The sequence below is a fragment of the Rutidosis leptorrhynchoides genome, chromosome 9 (genome assembly GCF_046630445.1).
Source record: "Rutidosis leptorrhynchoides isolate AG116_Rl617_1_P2 chromosome 9, CSIRO_AGI_Rlap_v1, whole genome shotgun sequence".
Classification (NCBI taxonomy): domain Eukaryota; kingdom Viridiplantae; phylum Streptophyta; class Magnoliopsida; order Asterales; family Asteraceae; genus Rutidosis; species Rutidosis leptorrhynchoides.
This window is the reverse complement of record NC_092341.1, coordinates 74,399,026-74,413,729: the sequence shown is the minus strand read 5'-3', so window position 1 is coordinate 74,413,729 and position 14,704 is coordinate 74,399,026. Positions and strand designations below refer to the sequence as shown.

At 35.5% G+C, this 14,704-nt stretch overlaps 1 protein-coding gene across 1 annotated transcript; it reads left to right on the top strand.

Moving 5' to 3' along the window:
• The first annotated feature begins 11,924 nt into the window (after positions 1–11,924).
• LOC139868167 (uncharacterized) lies at positions 11,925–12,675 on the top strand. Its single transcript, XM_071856500.1, has 2 exons — positions 11,925–12,098; positions 12,199–12,675. The coding sequence occupies exons 1-2, from the start codon at positions 11,925–11,927 to the stop codon at positions 12,673–12,675; spliced, it is 651 nt and encodes a 216-aa protein (XP_071712601.1).
• Positions 12,676–14,704: the final 2,029 nt, after the last annotated feature.

The following is a 14,704-nucleotide window of genomic DNA, read 5'->3' as shown; positions in this document are numbered from 1 at the left end:
ATATATACATTAAATGTCTTTACAACGATAATCGTTACATATATGTCTCGTTTAAAAATCATTAAGTTAGTAGTCTTGTTTTTACATATGTAGTTCATTGTTAATATACTTAATGATATGTTTACTTATCATAGTATCATGTTAACTATATATATATATATATATATATATATATATATATATATATATATATATATATATATATATATATATATATATATATATCCATATATATGTCATCATATAGTTTTTACAAGTTTTAACGTTCGTGAATCACCGGTCAACTTGGGTGGTCAATTGTCTATATGAAACATATTTCAATTAATCAAGTCTTAACAAGTTTGATTTCTTAACATGTTGGAAACATTTAATCATGTAAATATCAATCTCAATTAATATATATAAACATGGAAAAGTTCGGGTCACTACAGTACCTACCCGTTAAATAAATTTCGTCCCGAAATTTTAAGCTGTTGAAGGTGTTGACGAATCTTCTGGAAATAGATGCGGGTATTTCTTCTTCATCTGATATTCACACTCCCAGGTGAACTCGGGTCCTCTACGAGCATTCCATCAAACCTTAACAATTGGTATCTTGTTTTGCTTAAGTCTTTTAACCTCACGATCCATTATTTCGACGGGTTCTTCGATGAATTGGAGTTTTTCGTTGATTTGGATTTCATCTAACGGAATAGTGAGATCATCTTTAGCAAAACATTTCTTCAAATTCGAGACGTGGAAAGTGTTATGTACAACCGCGAGTTGTTGAGGTAACTCAAGTCGGTAAGCTACTGGTCCGACCCGATCAATAATCTTGAATGGTCCAATATACCTTGGATTTAATTTCCCTCGTTTACCAAATCGAACAACGCCTTTCCAAGGTGCAACTTTAAGCATGACCATCTCTCTAATTTCAAATTCTATATCTTTTCTTTTAATATCAGCGTAGCTCTTTTGTCGACTTTGGGCGGTTTTCAACCGTTGTTGAATTTGGATGATCTTCTCGGTAGTTTATTGTATAATCTCCGGACCCGTAATCTGTCTATCCCCCACTTCACTCCAACAAATCAGAGACCTGCACTTTCTACCATAAAGTGCTTCAAACGGCGCCATCTCAATGCTTGAATGGTAGCTGTTGTTGTAGGAAAATTCTGCTAACGGTAGATATCGATCCCAACTGTTTCCGAAATCAATAACACATGCTCGTAACATGTCTTCAAGCATTTGTATCGTCCTTTCGCTCTGCCCATCAGTTTGTGGATGATAGGCAGTACTCATGTCTAGACGAGTTCCTAATGCTTGCTGTAATGTCTGCCAGAATCTTGAAATAAATCTGCCATCCCTATCAGAGATAATAGAGATTGGTATTCCATGTCTGGAGACGACTTCCTTTAAATACAGTCGTGCTAACTTCTCCATCTTGTCATCTTCTCTTATTGGCAGGAAGTGTGCTGATTTGGTGAGACGATCAACTATTACCCAAATAGTATCAAAACCACTTGCAGTCCTTGGCAATTTAGTGATGAAATCCATGGTAATGTTTTCCCATTTCCATTCCGGGATTTCGGGTTGTTGAAGTAGACCTGATGGTTTCTGATGCTCAGCTTTGACCTTAGAACATGTCAAACATTCTCCTACGTATTTAGCAACATCAGCTTTCATACCCGGCCACCAAAAATGTTTCTTGAGATCCTTGCACATCTTCCCCGTTCCAGGATGTATCGAGTATCTGGTTTTATGAGCTTCTCTAAGTACCATTTCTCTCATATCTCCAAATTTTGGTATCCAAATCCTTTCAGCCCTATACCGGGTTCCGTCTTCCCGAATATTAAGATGCTTCTCCGATCCTTTGGGTATTTCATCCTTTAAATTTCCCTCTTTTAAAACTCCTTGTTGCGCCTCCTTTATTTGAGTAGTAAGGTTATTATGAATCATTATATTCATAGATTTTACTCGAATGGGTTCTCTGTCCTTCCTGCTCAAGGCATCGGCTACCACATTTGCCTTCCCCGGGTGGTAACGAATCTCAAAGTCGTAATCATTCAACAATTCAATCCACCTACGCTGCCTCATATTCAGTTGTTTCTGATTAAATATGTGTTGAAGACTTTTGTGGTCGGTATATATAATACTTTTGACCCCATATAAGTAGTGCCTCCAAGTCTTTAATGCAAAAACAACCGCGCCTAATTCCAAATCATGCGTCGTATAATTTTGTTCGTGAATCTTCAATTGTCTAGACGCATAAGCAATCACCTTCGTTCATTGCATTAATACACAACCGAGACCTTGCTTTGATGCGTCACAATAAATCACAAAATCATCATTCCCTTCAGGCAATGACAATATAGGTGCCGTAGTTAGCTTTTTCTTCAATAACTGAAACGCTTTCTCTTGTTCATCATTCCATTCAAATTTCTTCCCTTTATGCGTTAATGCAGTCAAGGGTTTTGCTATTCTGGAAAAGTCTTGGATGAACCTTCTGTAGTAACCAGCTAGTCCTAAAAACTGGCGTATGTGTTTCGGATTTTTCGGGGTTTCCCACTTTTCAACAGTTTCTATCTTTGCCGGATCCACCTTAATACCTTCTTTGTTCACTATGTGACCGAGGAATTGAACTTCTTCCAACCAAAATGCACACTTTGAAAACTTAGCGTATAATTCTTCCTTCCTCAATACTTCTAACATCTTTCTCAAATGTTCACCATGTTCTTGGTCATTCTTTGAGTAAATAAGTATGTCATCAATGAAAACAATGACAAACTTGTCAAGGTATGGTCCACACACTCGGTTCATAAGGTCCATGAACACAGCTGGTGCATTAGTTAAACCAAAAAGCATGACCATAAACTCGTAATGACCGTAACGTGTTCTGAAAGCAGTCTTTGGAATATCATCTTCTTTCACCCGCAATTGATGATACCCGGAACGTAAGTCAATCTTTGAATAAACAGACGAGCCTTGTAGTTGATCAAATAAGTCGTCGATTCTTGGTAGTGGGTAGCGGTTCTTGATGGTAAGTTTGTTCAACTCTCGGTAGTCGATACACAACCTGAATGTACCATCTTTCTTCTTGACAAACAAAACAGGAGCTCCCCACGGTGATGTGCTTGGTCGAATGAAACCACGCTCTAAAAGTTCTTGTAATTGGCTTTGCAGTTCTTTCATCTCGCTGGGTGCGAGTCTGTAAGGAGCACGAGCTATTGGTGCAGCTCCTGGTACAAGATCTATTTGAAATTCAACGGATCGATGTGGGGGTAATCCCGGTAATTCTTTCGAAAATACATCGGGAAATTCTTTTGCAATGGGAACATCATTGATGCTCTTTTCTTCAGTTTGTACTTTCTCGACGTGTGCTAGAACAGCATAGCAACCTTTTCTTATTAGTTTTTGTGCCTTCAAATTACTAATAAGATGTAGCTTCGTGTTGCCCTTTTCTCCGTACACCATTAAGGGTTTTCCTTTTTCTCGTATAATGCGAATTGCATTTTTGTAACAAACGATCTCTGCTTTCACTTCTTTCAACCAGTCCATACCGATTATCACATCAAAACTCCCTAACTCTACTGGTATCAAATCAATCTTAAATGTTTCGCTAACCAGTTTAATTTCTCGATTCCGACATATATTATCTGCTGAAATTATTTACCGTTTGCTAATTCGAGTAAAAATTTACTATCCAACGGCGTCAATGGACAACTTAATTTAGCACAAAAATCTCTACTCATATAGCTTCTATCCGCACCCGAATCAAATAAAACGTAAGCAGATTTATTGTCAATAAAAAACGTACCCGTAACAAGCTCCGGGTCTTCCTGTGCCTATGCCGCATTAATATTGAAAACTCTTCCGCGGCCTTGTCCATTCGTGTTCTCCTGGTTCGGGCAATTTCTAATAATGTGGCCCGGTTTTCCACATTTATAACAAACTACATTGGCATAACTTGCTCCGACACTACTTGCTCCGCCATTACTCGTTCCGACACCATTTGTTCCTTTCGTTCTGTTAACTCCTGGTCCGTAGACCTCACACTTCGCCGCGCTATGACCATTTCTTTTACACTTGTTGCAAAATTTGGTGCAGAACCCCGAGTGATACTTTTCACACCTTTGGCATAGCTGCTTCTGATTGTTGTTGTTGCGGTTGTTATTGTTATTGGGATGATTATTGTAGTTGCTGTTGTTGTTGTTGTTGTTGTTGTTGTTGTTGTTGTTGGGCCGTTTGTTGTTGTTGTTGGGCCATTTGTTGTAGTTGCGATTGATGTTGCGATTGTTGGGATAATTGTTGCGATTATTATTGTAATTGCTGTTGTTGTTGTATTGGTGATTCTTATCACCGTTTTCCTCCCACTTTCTTTTGACTTGCTTCACATTGGCCTCTTCAGCCGTCTGTTCTTTAATTCTTTCCTCAATCTGGTTCACTAGTTTGTGAGCCATTCTACATGCCTGTTGTATGGAGGCGGGCTCGTGTGAACTTATATCTTCTTGGATTCTTTCCGGTAATCCTTTCACAAACGCGTCGATCTTCTCTTCCTCATCTTCGAACGCTCCCGGACACAATAGGCACAATTCTGTGAATCGTCTTTCGTACGTGGTAATATCAAATCCTTGGGTTCGTAACCCTCTAAGTTCTGTCTTGAGCTTATTGACCTCGGTTCTGGGACGGTACTTCTCGTTCATCAAGTGCTTGAATGCTGACCACGGTAGTGCATACGCATCATCTTGTCCCACTTGCTCTAGATAGGTATTCCACCATGTTAACGCAGAACCTGTGAAGGTATGTGTAGCGTACTTCACTTTGTCCTCTTCAGTACACTTACTTATGGCAAACACCGATTCGACCTTCTCGGTCCACCGTTTCAATCCGATCGGTCCTTCGGTTCCATCAAATTCCAAAGGTTTGCAGGCAGTGAATTCTTTGTAGGTGCATCCTATATGATTTCCTGTACTGCTAGATCCAAGGTTATTGTTGGTATGTAGCGTAGCCTGTACTGCGGCTATGTTTGAAGCTAGAAAAGTACGGAATTCCTCTTCATTCATATTCACGGTGTGTCGAGTAGTCGGTGCCATTTCCTTCAAAATAGTCAAATGGAACAAGTTAATCATACAGAATATTAAGAGTAGTTAATAGTATTTCGTAGCATAATATGAACTCATTTATAAAAGCTTTTTCTTCATATTAGCGTTTTATAAGTTTAAATTCGGGTAGTACCTACCCGTTAAGTTCATACTTAGTAGCTAATATACAATTCAACTACTACAATTCTATATGAAAAACTGATTATAATAATATTTCACGTTCAAACTTTTACACAATATTTTACAAACTTACAATACCGCTTATTTTACATATAGCATGAAATATAGCACACAATAAATTTGATACAAGATGGTTGTGAAGATAATTCTAGCTAGTACACAAGTCGTTCAGCAAAGGCAATAAAGACACGTAATTCATACGTCCAGAAACAAGTCATGCATTCTGGTTTTACTAGGATTACTTCCCATCCTTGGTCTTGTGGAACATAACCGTTATGGCCGTTGATAAGACAGCGTGTTGTAACGTCGTCAAAGGGACGAGGGTTACGTAATGTCCAACAGTCCCGTAACAATCCAAAAACCTCATTTCTTACCCCAATTACCGACTCCGTCACTTGTGGGAACGTTTTGTTTAATAGTTGTAGCCCGATGTTCTTGTTCTCACTTTGGTGAGAAGCGAACATTACTAATCCGTAAGCATAACATGCTTCTTTATGTTGCATGTTAGCCGCTTTTTCTAAATCACGAAGTCCAATATTCGGATATATTGAGTCAAAATAATTTCTTAATCCATTGCGTAAAATAGCATTTGGGTTCCCCGCAATATATGTGTCAAAGTAAACACATCGTAACTTATGGATTTCCCAATGTGATATCCCCCATCTTTCGAACAAAAGCCTTTTATAAACCAAGGCATTCTTGGAACGTTCTTCGAATGTCTTACAAACTGATCTCGCCTTAAATAGTTGTGCCAAAGAATTCTGACCGACTCTAGACAAGATTTCATCAATCATGTCTCCGGGTAGGTGTCTTAAAATATTGGGTTGTCTATCCATTTTGTGTTTTTATACTGTAAAATAGACAAGAGTTAGATTCATAAAAAAAATACTTATTAATACAAGCAATTTTTACATATATCATAAAGCATAAGCACACTATATTACATATATTACACCACACGAATACAACTATCTTATTCCAACTCGCTTGTTTCTTCTTCTTCGGTTTTGGTTCGTTTTGCCAAGTTTCTAGGGATATATGATGTTCCCCTAATACGAGCCGTAGTTTTCCACATTGGTTTAGAAAAACCTGGTGGTTTAGAGGTTCCCGGGTCATTGTTACAACTTAAGGACTTCGGGGGTTGACGATACATATAAAGTTCATCGGGGTTGGAATTAGATTTCTCTATTTTTATGCCCATTCCCTTATTATTTTTTTTTGCCTTTTTAAATTCAGTTGGGGTAATTTCTATAACATCATCGGAATTCTCGTCGGAATCCGATTCATCGGAGAATTGGTAATCCTCCCAATATTTTGCTTCCTTGGCGGAAATACCATTGACCATAATTAACCTTGGTCGGTTGGTTGAGGATTTTCTTTTACTTAACCGTTTTATTATTTCCCCCACCGGTTCTATTTCTTCATCCGGTTCCGATCTCTTCTTCCGGTTCCTCTTCGGGAACTTGTGAATCAGTCCACGAATCATTCTAATTTACATTTGACTATTCATTATTATTAGGTGAGTCAATGGGACTTGTTCTAGAGGTAGACATTTATCACATAATATCAAACGCGTTAAGAGATTAATATATCACATAATATTCACATGTTAAAAATATATAGTTTCCAACAAAATTTGTTAAGCAATCATTTTTCAAGTAAACACGGTCGAAGTCCAGACTTACTAATGCATCCTAACAAACTCGATAAGACACACTAATGCAAAATTCTGGTTCTCTAAGACCAACGCTCGGATACCAACTGAAATGTCCCGTTCTTATTGATTAAAAACGTTCCATATTAATTGATTTCGTTGCGAGGTTTTGACCTCTATATGAGACGTTTTTCAAAGACTGCATTCATTTTAAAACAAACCATAACCTTTATTTCATCAATAAAGGTTTAAAAAGCTTTACGTAGATTATCAAATAATGATAATCTAAAATATCCTGTTTACACATGACCATTACATAATGGTTTACAATACAAATATGTTACAACAAAATAAGTTTCTTGAATGCAGTTTTTACACAATATCATACAAGCATGGACTCCAAATCTCGTCCTTATTTACGTATGCGACAGCGGAAGCTCTTAATAATCACCTGAGAATAAACATGCTTAAAAGGTCAACAAAAATGTTGGTGAGTTATAGGTTTAACTATATATATCAAATCATAATAATAGACCACAAGATTTCATATTTCAATACACATCCCATACATAGAGATAAAAATCATTCATATGGTGAACACCTGGTAACCGACATTAACAAGATGCATATATAAGAATATCCCCATCATTCCGAGACACCCTTCGGATATGATATAAATTTCGAAGTACTAAAGCATTCGGTACTTTGGATGGGGTTTGTTAGGCCCAATAGATCTATCTTTAGGATTCACGTCAATTAGGGTGTCTGTTCCCTAATTCTTAGATTACCAGACTTAATAAAAAGGGGCATATTCGATTTCGATAATTCAACCATAGAATGTAGTTTCACGTACTTGTGTCTATTTTGTAAATCATTTATAAAACCTGCATGTATTCTCATCCCAAAAATATTAGATTTTAAAAGTGGGACTATAACTCACTTTCACAGATTTTTACTTCGTCGGGAAGTAAGACTTGGCCACTGGTTGATTCACGAACCAATAACAATATATACATATATATCAAAGTATGTTCAAAATATATTTACAACACTTTTAATATATTTTGATGTTTTAAGTTTATTAAGTCAGCTGTCCTCATTAGTAACCTACAACTAGTTGTTCACAGTTAGATGTACAGAAATAAATCGATAAATATTATCTTGAATCAATCCACGACCCAGTGTATACGTATCTCAGTATTGATCACAACTCAAACTATATATATTTTGGAATCAACCTCAACCCTGTATAGCTAACTCCAACATTCACATATAGAGTGTCTATGGTTGTTCCGAAATATATATAGATGTGTTGACATGATAGGTCAAAACATTGTATACGTGTCTATGGTATCTCAAGATTACATAATATACAATACAAGTTGATTAATTTATGGTTGGAATAGATTTGTTACCAATTTTCACGTAGCTAAAATGAGAAAAATTATCCAATGTTGTTTTACCCATAACTTCTTCATTTTAAATCCGTTTTGAGTGAATCAAATTGCTATGGTTTCATATTGAACTCTATTTTATGAATCTAAATAGAAAAAGTATAGGTTTATAGTCGGAAAAATAAGTTACAAGTCATTTTTGTAAAGGTAGTCATTTCAGTCGAAAGAACGACGTCTAGATGACCATTTTAGAAAACATACTTCCACTTTGAGTTTAACCATAATTTTTGGATATAGTTTCATGTTCATAATAAAAATCATTTTCTCAGAATAACAACTTTTAAATCAAAGTTTATCATAGTTTTTAATTAACTAACCCAAAACAACCCGCGGTGTTACTACGACGGCGTAAATCCGGTTTTACGGTGTTTTTCGTGTTTTCAGGTTTTAAATCATTAAGTTAGCATATCATATAGATATAGAACATGTGTTTAGTTGATTTTAAAAGTCAAGTTATAAGGATTAACTTTTGTTTGCGAACAAGTTTAGAATTAACTAAACTATGTTCTAGTGATTACAAGTTTAAACCTTCGAATAAGATAGCTTTATATGTATGAATCGAATGATGTTATGAACATCATTACTACCTTAAGTTTCTTGGATAAACCTACTGGAAAAGAGAAAAATGGATCTAGCTTCAACGGATCCTTGGATAGCTCGAAGTTCTTGAAGCAGAATCATGACACGAAAACAAGTTCAAGTAAGATCATCACTTGAAATAAGATTGTTATAGTTATAGAAATTGAACCAAAGTTTGAATATGATTATTACCTTGTATTAGAATGATAACCTACTGTAAGAAACAAAGATTTCTTGAGGTTGGATGATCACCTTACAAGATTGGAAGTGAGCTAGCAAACTTGAAAGTATTCTTGATTTTATGTAACTAGAACTTGTAGAATTTATGAAGAACACTTAGAACTTGAAGATAGAACTTGAGAGAGATCAATTAGATGAAGAAAATTGAAGAATGAAAGTGTTTGTAGGTGTTTTTGGTCGTTGGTGTATGGATTAGATATAAAGGATATGTAATTTTGTTTTCATGTAAATAAGTCATGAATGATTACTCATATTTTTGTAATTTTATGAGATATTTCATGCTAGTTGCCAAATGATGGTTCCCACATGTGTTAGGTGACTCACATGGGCTGCTAAGAGCTGATCATTGGAGTGTATATACCAATAGTACATACATCTAAAAGCTGTGTATTGTACGAGTACGAATATGGGTGCATACGAGTAGAATTGTTGATGAAACTGAACGAGGATGTAATTGTAAGAATTTTTGTTAAGTAGAAGTATTTTGATAAGTGTATTGAAGTCTTTCAAAAGTGTATAAATACATATTAAAACTCTACATGTATATACATTTTAACCGAGTCGTTAAGTCATTGTTAGTCGTTACATGTAAGTGTTGTTTTGAAACCTTTAGGTTAACGATCTTGTTAAATGTTGTTAACCCAATGTTTATAATATCAAATGAGATTTTAAATTATTATATTATCATGATATTATCATGTATGAATATCTCTTAATATGATATATATATATATATATATATATATATATATATATATATATATATATATATATATATATATATACATTAAATGTCTTTACAACGATAATCGTTACATATATGTCTCGTTTAAAAATCATTAAGTTAGTAGTCTTGTTTTTACATATGTAGTTCATTGTTAATATACTTAATGATATGTTTACTTATCATAGTATCATGTTAACTATATATATATCCATATATATGTCATCATATAGTTTTTACAAGTTTTAACGTTCGTGAATCACCGGTCAACTTGGGTGGTCAATTGTCTATATGAAACATATTTCAATTAATCAAGTCTTAACAAGTTTAATTGCTTAACATGTTGGAAACATTTAATCATGTAAATATCAATCTCAATTAATATATATAAACATGGAAAAGTTCGGGTCACTACAATTTGAAGAATCAAAAATATGGGAGGCAATTAGCGATTGCGGATACAATAAGGCGCCATGGCTGGATGGGTTTAACTTAAGGTTTTATCAAAAAAATTTGGAAACTCATAAAAGGTGAACTCATTGAAGCATTAAATTGGTTTTGGGAAAATGGAGAATTATCCAAAGGGTGTAATGCCTCATTCGTGACTTTAATCCCCAAAAAGACGGATCCAATCACTTTTAGTGCTATAGACCAATTAGTTTGATCGGTAGTTACTATAAGATTTTATCGAAAACTCTTTTTAATAGACTCGGAAAGGTGGTTCCGGCTTTAATTGGGTCGAGCAAAGTGCTTTTTTAAAAGGTAAATTTATTTTAGATGGCGCCTTAATTGCAAATGAAACTTTAGATTACCTTGTGGACAAAAAAGCGCAAAAGCTTCATATTTAAAGTTGATTTTGAAAAGGCGTTTTATAGTTTAAATTAGGATTTTCTATTGGAAGTTATGAAGAGTACGGGCTTTGGTTCGAGATGGATCGTATGGATATTTGCTTATATTAAGTCGGCCTCAGTTTCGGTCCTAATAAACAGATCTCCTACAAAAGAATTCTCGCTTAAAAGAGGTGTTAGACAAGAAGATCCGTTGTCACCTCTTCTTTTCATTCTAGCTGCGGAAGGTTTAAATATTCTAACAAAAGCCGCGATTGAAAACAGGATGTTCAAAGGGGTTGAGATTGGAAATGAAAAGGTATTAATTTCGCATCTCCAATATGCGGACGATACCATTTTCTTCGGTGCTTGGAGTAAAGGAAACATTTATAATCTTATGAAGTTACTTAAATGCTTCGAGTTGGCGTCAGGTTTGAAAGTGAATTTCCAAAAAAGTTCTTTGATTGGTATTGGCACCACAAATGAGGAAGCCTGCTCTTTGTCAAACCGAATAGGTTGTAAGTTGGGTGCACTTCCATTCATTTATTTAGGGATCCCGATAGTTGCAAAAATGAATAAACTGAATTCGTGGAATCCGGTAGTGGATAAAATAAAGGCTAAGCTCTCTGAATGGAGGATGAAATCGATGTCGTATGGTGGAAGATTAGTCCTTTTAAAATAAGCTCTTTCGAGGATCCCGTTGTACTATTTCTCACTCTTTCGTGCCCCGCCTTGTGTCATTAAATTACTTGAGTGTGTGAGGAGAAAATTCTTTTGGGGCGGGTCGGGTTCAAACATGTCGTGGGTTAAATGGGATCAAGTTCTATCTCTATATGGGTCGGGCAGGTTGAATATCGGGTCTTTAAAAGGCAAAAATTTAGCTTTACTCGGAAAGTGGAGGTGGAGGTTTTTATCAGAAACCAACACTTTATGGGTAAAATTAATTAAAAGTCTATACGGACTAAACGGTGGTTTCCCCTCAGAAAACAATGCTTCTAACTCACGTTGTACAGGAACTTGGTTTGGCATTATTTCTGCAGGTCAAGCCATCGAGGAACTGCTGGTGTCTTTTGACTCATCTTTTATTCGCAAGATAGGAAATGGAGCCGATTCGCTGTTTTGGGAAGAAAATTTGATTGGAAGCGAGAATTTTTTAATCTTTTCCCTAGATTATACAGGCTGGAAAAAATGAGGAACACTTCTGTCCAAGATCGGTTAGCAGGAGAACAATACTTGTGGGACTGGAACAGAGAACTTACTGGACGCACTCGAGACGAATTAGAATCGCTAGTGCAGATTGTTGCTTCGGTTCATTGGATGCAAATAGAAAAGATAGATGGCGCTGGAGCTTCTCTTCGGATGGTATTTTCACAGTGAGTAAACTAGCCAAATTAATCGATGAGAAACTATTGGGATCAAACAACGTTGCACAAGAGACACTATGAAATAAATTGGTTCCAAGAAAGTATTCGTGTGGAGAGCATTAAAGGAAAGAATCCCGGTAAGAATAGAGCTAGACGAAAGAGGCATAGATCTTGATAGTGTTCGTTGTCCACTTTGTGACGATGATGTAGAAACGGTCATTCATTCTCTCGCCCTTTGTAAGTGTGAACACGATATTTGGTCGAGGGTGTTCAAGTGGTGGAATCTTGAAAACTTTTCATCTCAAGGCATATCCGAGCTCTCTATGGTAGACAACGGGTCTCAATGTTCGACACAAGGCAATCTTATATGGCAAGCAGCTCGATGGATTTGCTCTTATCTCATTTGGAGCACCCGTAATAATCTTGTGTTCCAAAGGAAACAATGGAATGCCACGTGTGCTCTAAATGAAATTCAAATCAAGTCTTTCGAATGGATTTCACGTAGATTGAAGGACACAAAACTCGATTGGCATATTTGGCTCACCAACCCGAGTTTCTACTTCACCAATTCTTAGCTTTTGACTTGGGTTGCATCCTTTGCACCTCATGATTCTATTAGCTTTCGTGTAATTTAGGTTCATATCGTGTTCTTTGGAGCTCTATTTTGGCTCATGTAATATTCGTGTAACATTTTTATTATTCGTGTAACATTTTTATTGTTATCAATATAGCTTGCTTTTCAAAAAAATAAATAAATAAATAAATAAAAATAAAATTATGCAATTTTTTTCAGTGACTCTTCAATTTGAAATTGCATAGTCATTGCTTAAAATTATATAACCATTATTAGATTGCATGACATTATTAAGTTGAGATGTTGTCCAAAAAAAAAAAAAGATTGCAGGACATTATTTGAACCGTATATCCATTATTCGAGATTACAAAACGTAACGTCGTATTTATTTTAAAAAACTACACAACGAAAGACATAATTACACCAACCATATTAGATTATCATAATTTGGTATAAATCCTTTCTTATTTACAACCTTACAAAACATGTGTTACGTTAGCAACCGATTACATAAACAAAAGACTAGACATCAAAGTTCGGTAAGACAAAATACCTTTGCTAATGCCGTCACCAGAGGCAGACCGGTAAGAGAAAAAGAGTGTTTGATTTACGTTTTGAAAATTGATTATGTGTTTTAAATAATCATAATCAAATAATCAGCTGCAATAAAATGTGATTTAAAATGGTGTTTGAATTTGATTGTGCAGTTTGAAATCGGAATAATTAAATAATCATTTGCTAAGTGTTTGAAAAAATCAGATTATTTAGTAACTTAAAATGTAAATTTACCAAATAGGACATCCTTTAGAATTAATAAAATATAAAAATTTAATATACAATGATACATTTTTTCATGACTTGTAGTTTACACTAACAAAAAATTTACACTAATTATATATCCGATTCATTTTACACTATCCCGCATGTAAAATATAATTAAAAATATACGCTATACATTCACCTATCAAATGACTCTAGCTTTCAGTGATATACGGAGTATTAAACATCACGTAGATATAGGGGTACTTCAGTAGTTTTAATGAACATCGGGATAAATCCAAAATGGTGTTTTGTTTGCAGTAGCTATGGGCATACTGCCTGAAAAATGCGGTCTGATGCTCTCATAACGTAATTAATCCAATTTTAAATTTATACTACCAAACACTTTCAATAGATTATTCACGTCTTCAAAATGCAATAATTAAAAAAATCACATTCAAATCGCATTCCCAAACACCCTCAAAATACCAACGACGGCCATACCACTACGGAAGCTAACAGGCAGCAGCAGGAGAAAAGGATTTCGACGGTCTTCCTAGGTAATAACGTTATATCTACAACTCCAATGGTGATTAGTAGTGCTTTTAGATGTTTGGCTGGATTCAAAATATTACTTGGAGGGATGGACGCAACTACGCTTTCATTAAATTTGCTAACTTTGATCAAGCCTCCGAGGCAATCAACTCCATGAATGGGTGGTTACTTCATGGCAAAAGATTGAGGCTGGAGTTTGCTAGGTTTGAAAAAGGTTCAAATCTGAACAACAGAAAAACATGTTTTGCAAATCACTTTGGATCGAACAGCGTTAATTTTTGATAAGGTGGAATTTTCCAAACCCAAACTTGCTGAATGACTTATTAGCCGCAATGCTTTGATTGACAAATGTTCTTTATGCGGCATATACGGGGTCGTGGTAAGATGCGTATATAATGAAAGTTTCCCATAACATTTGTTGTGGTCCTTTGCATTCTTGTACTAAAGGGGAGTTCTTGAGAGTAATTCTAATGAAATATAGACGTGCAATGTACTCAAGGGCAACCTGGTTAGAGATTAGAGGGCTTCCAGTCGATTATGGTTGTATGGAAAATATTTCGGCTGTTGTTCAAACTTTTGGTGAACTACTGTTCATCTTAAAAATGTCTTATGACCGCACACAAGCTGCTTCGCTATTCGTTTTTATGGAGGTTTTTGATGCCAAGCACATTGACAAAGAATTCGTTAATGAACTAAAAGATAAACAAAAAGCAAAT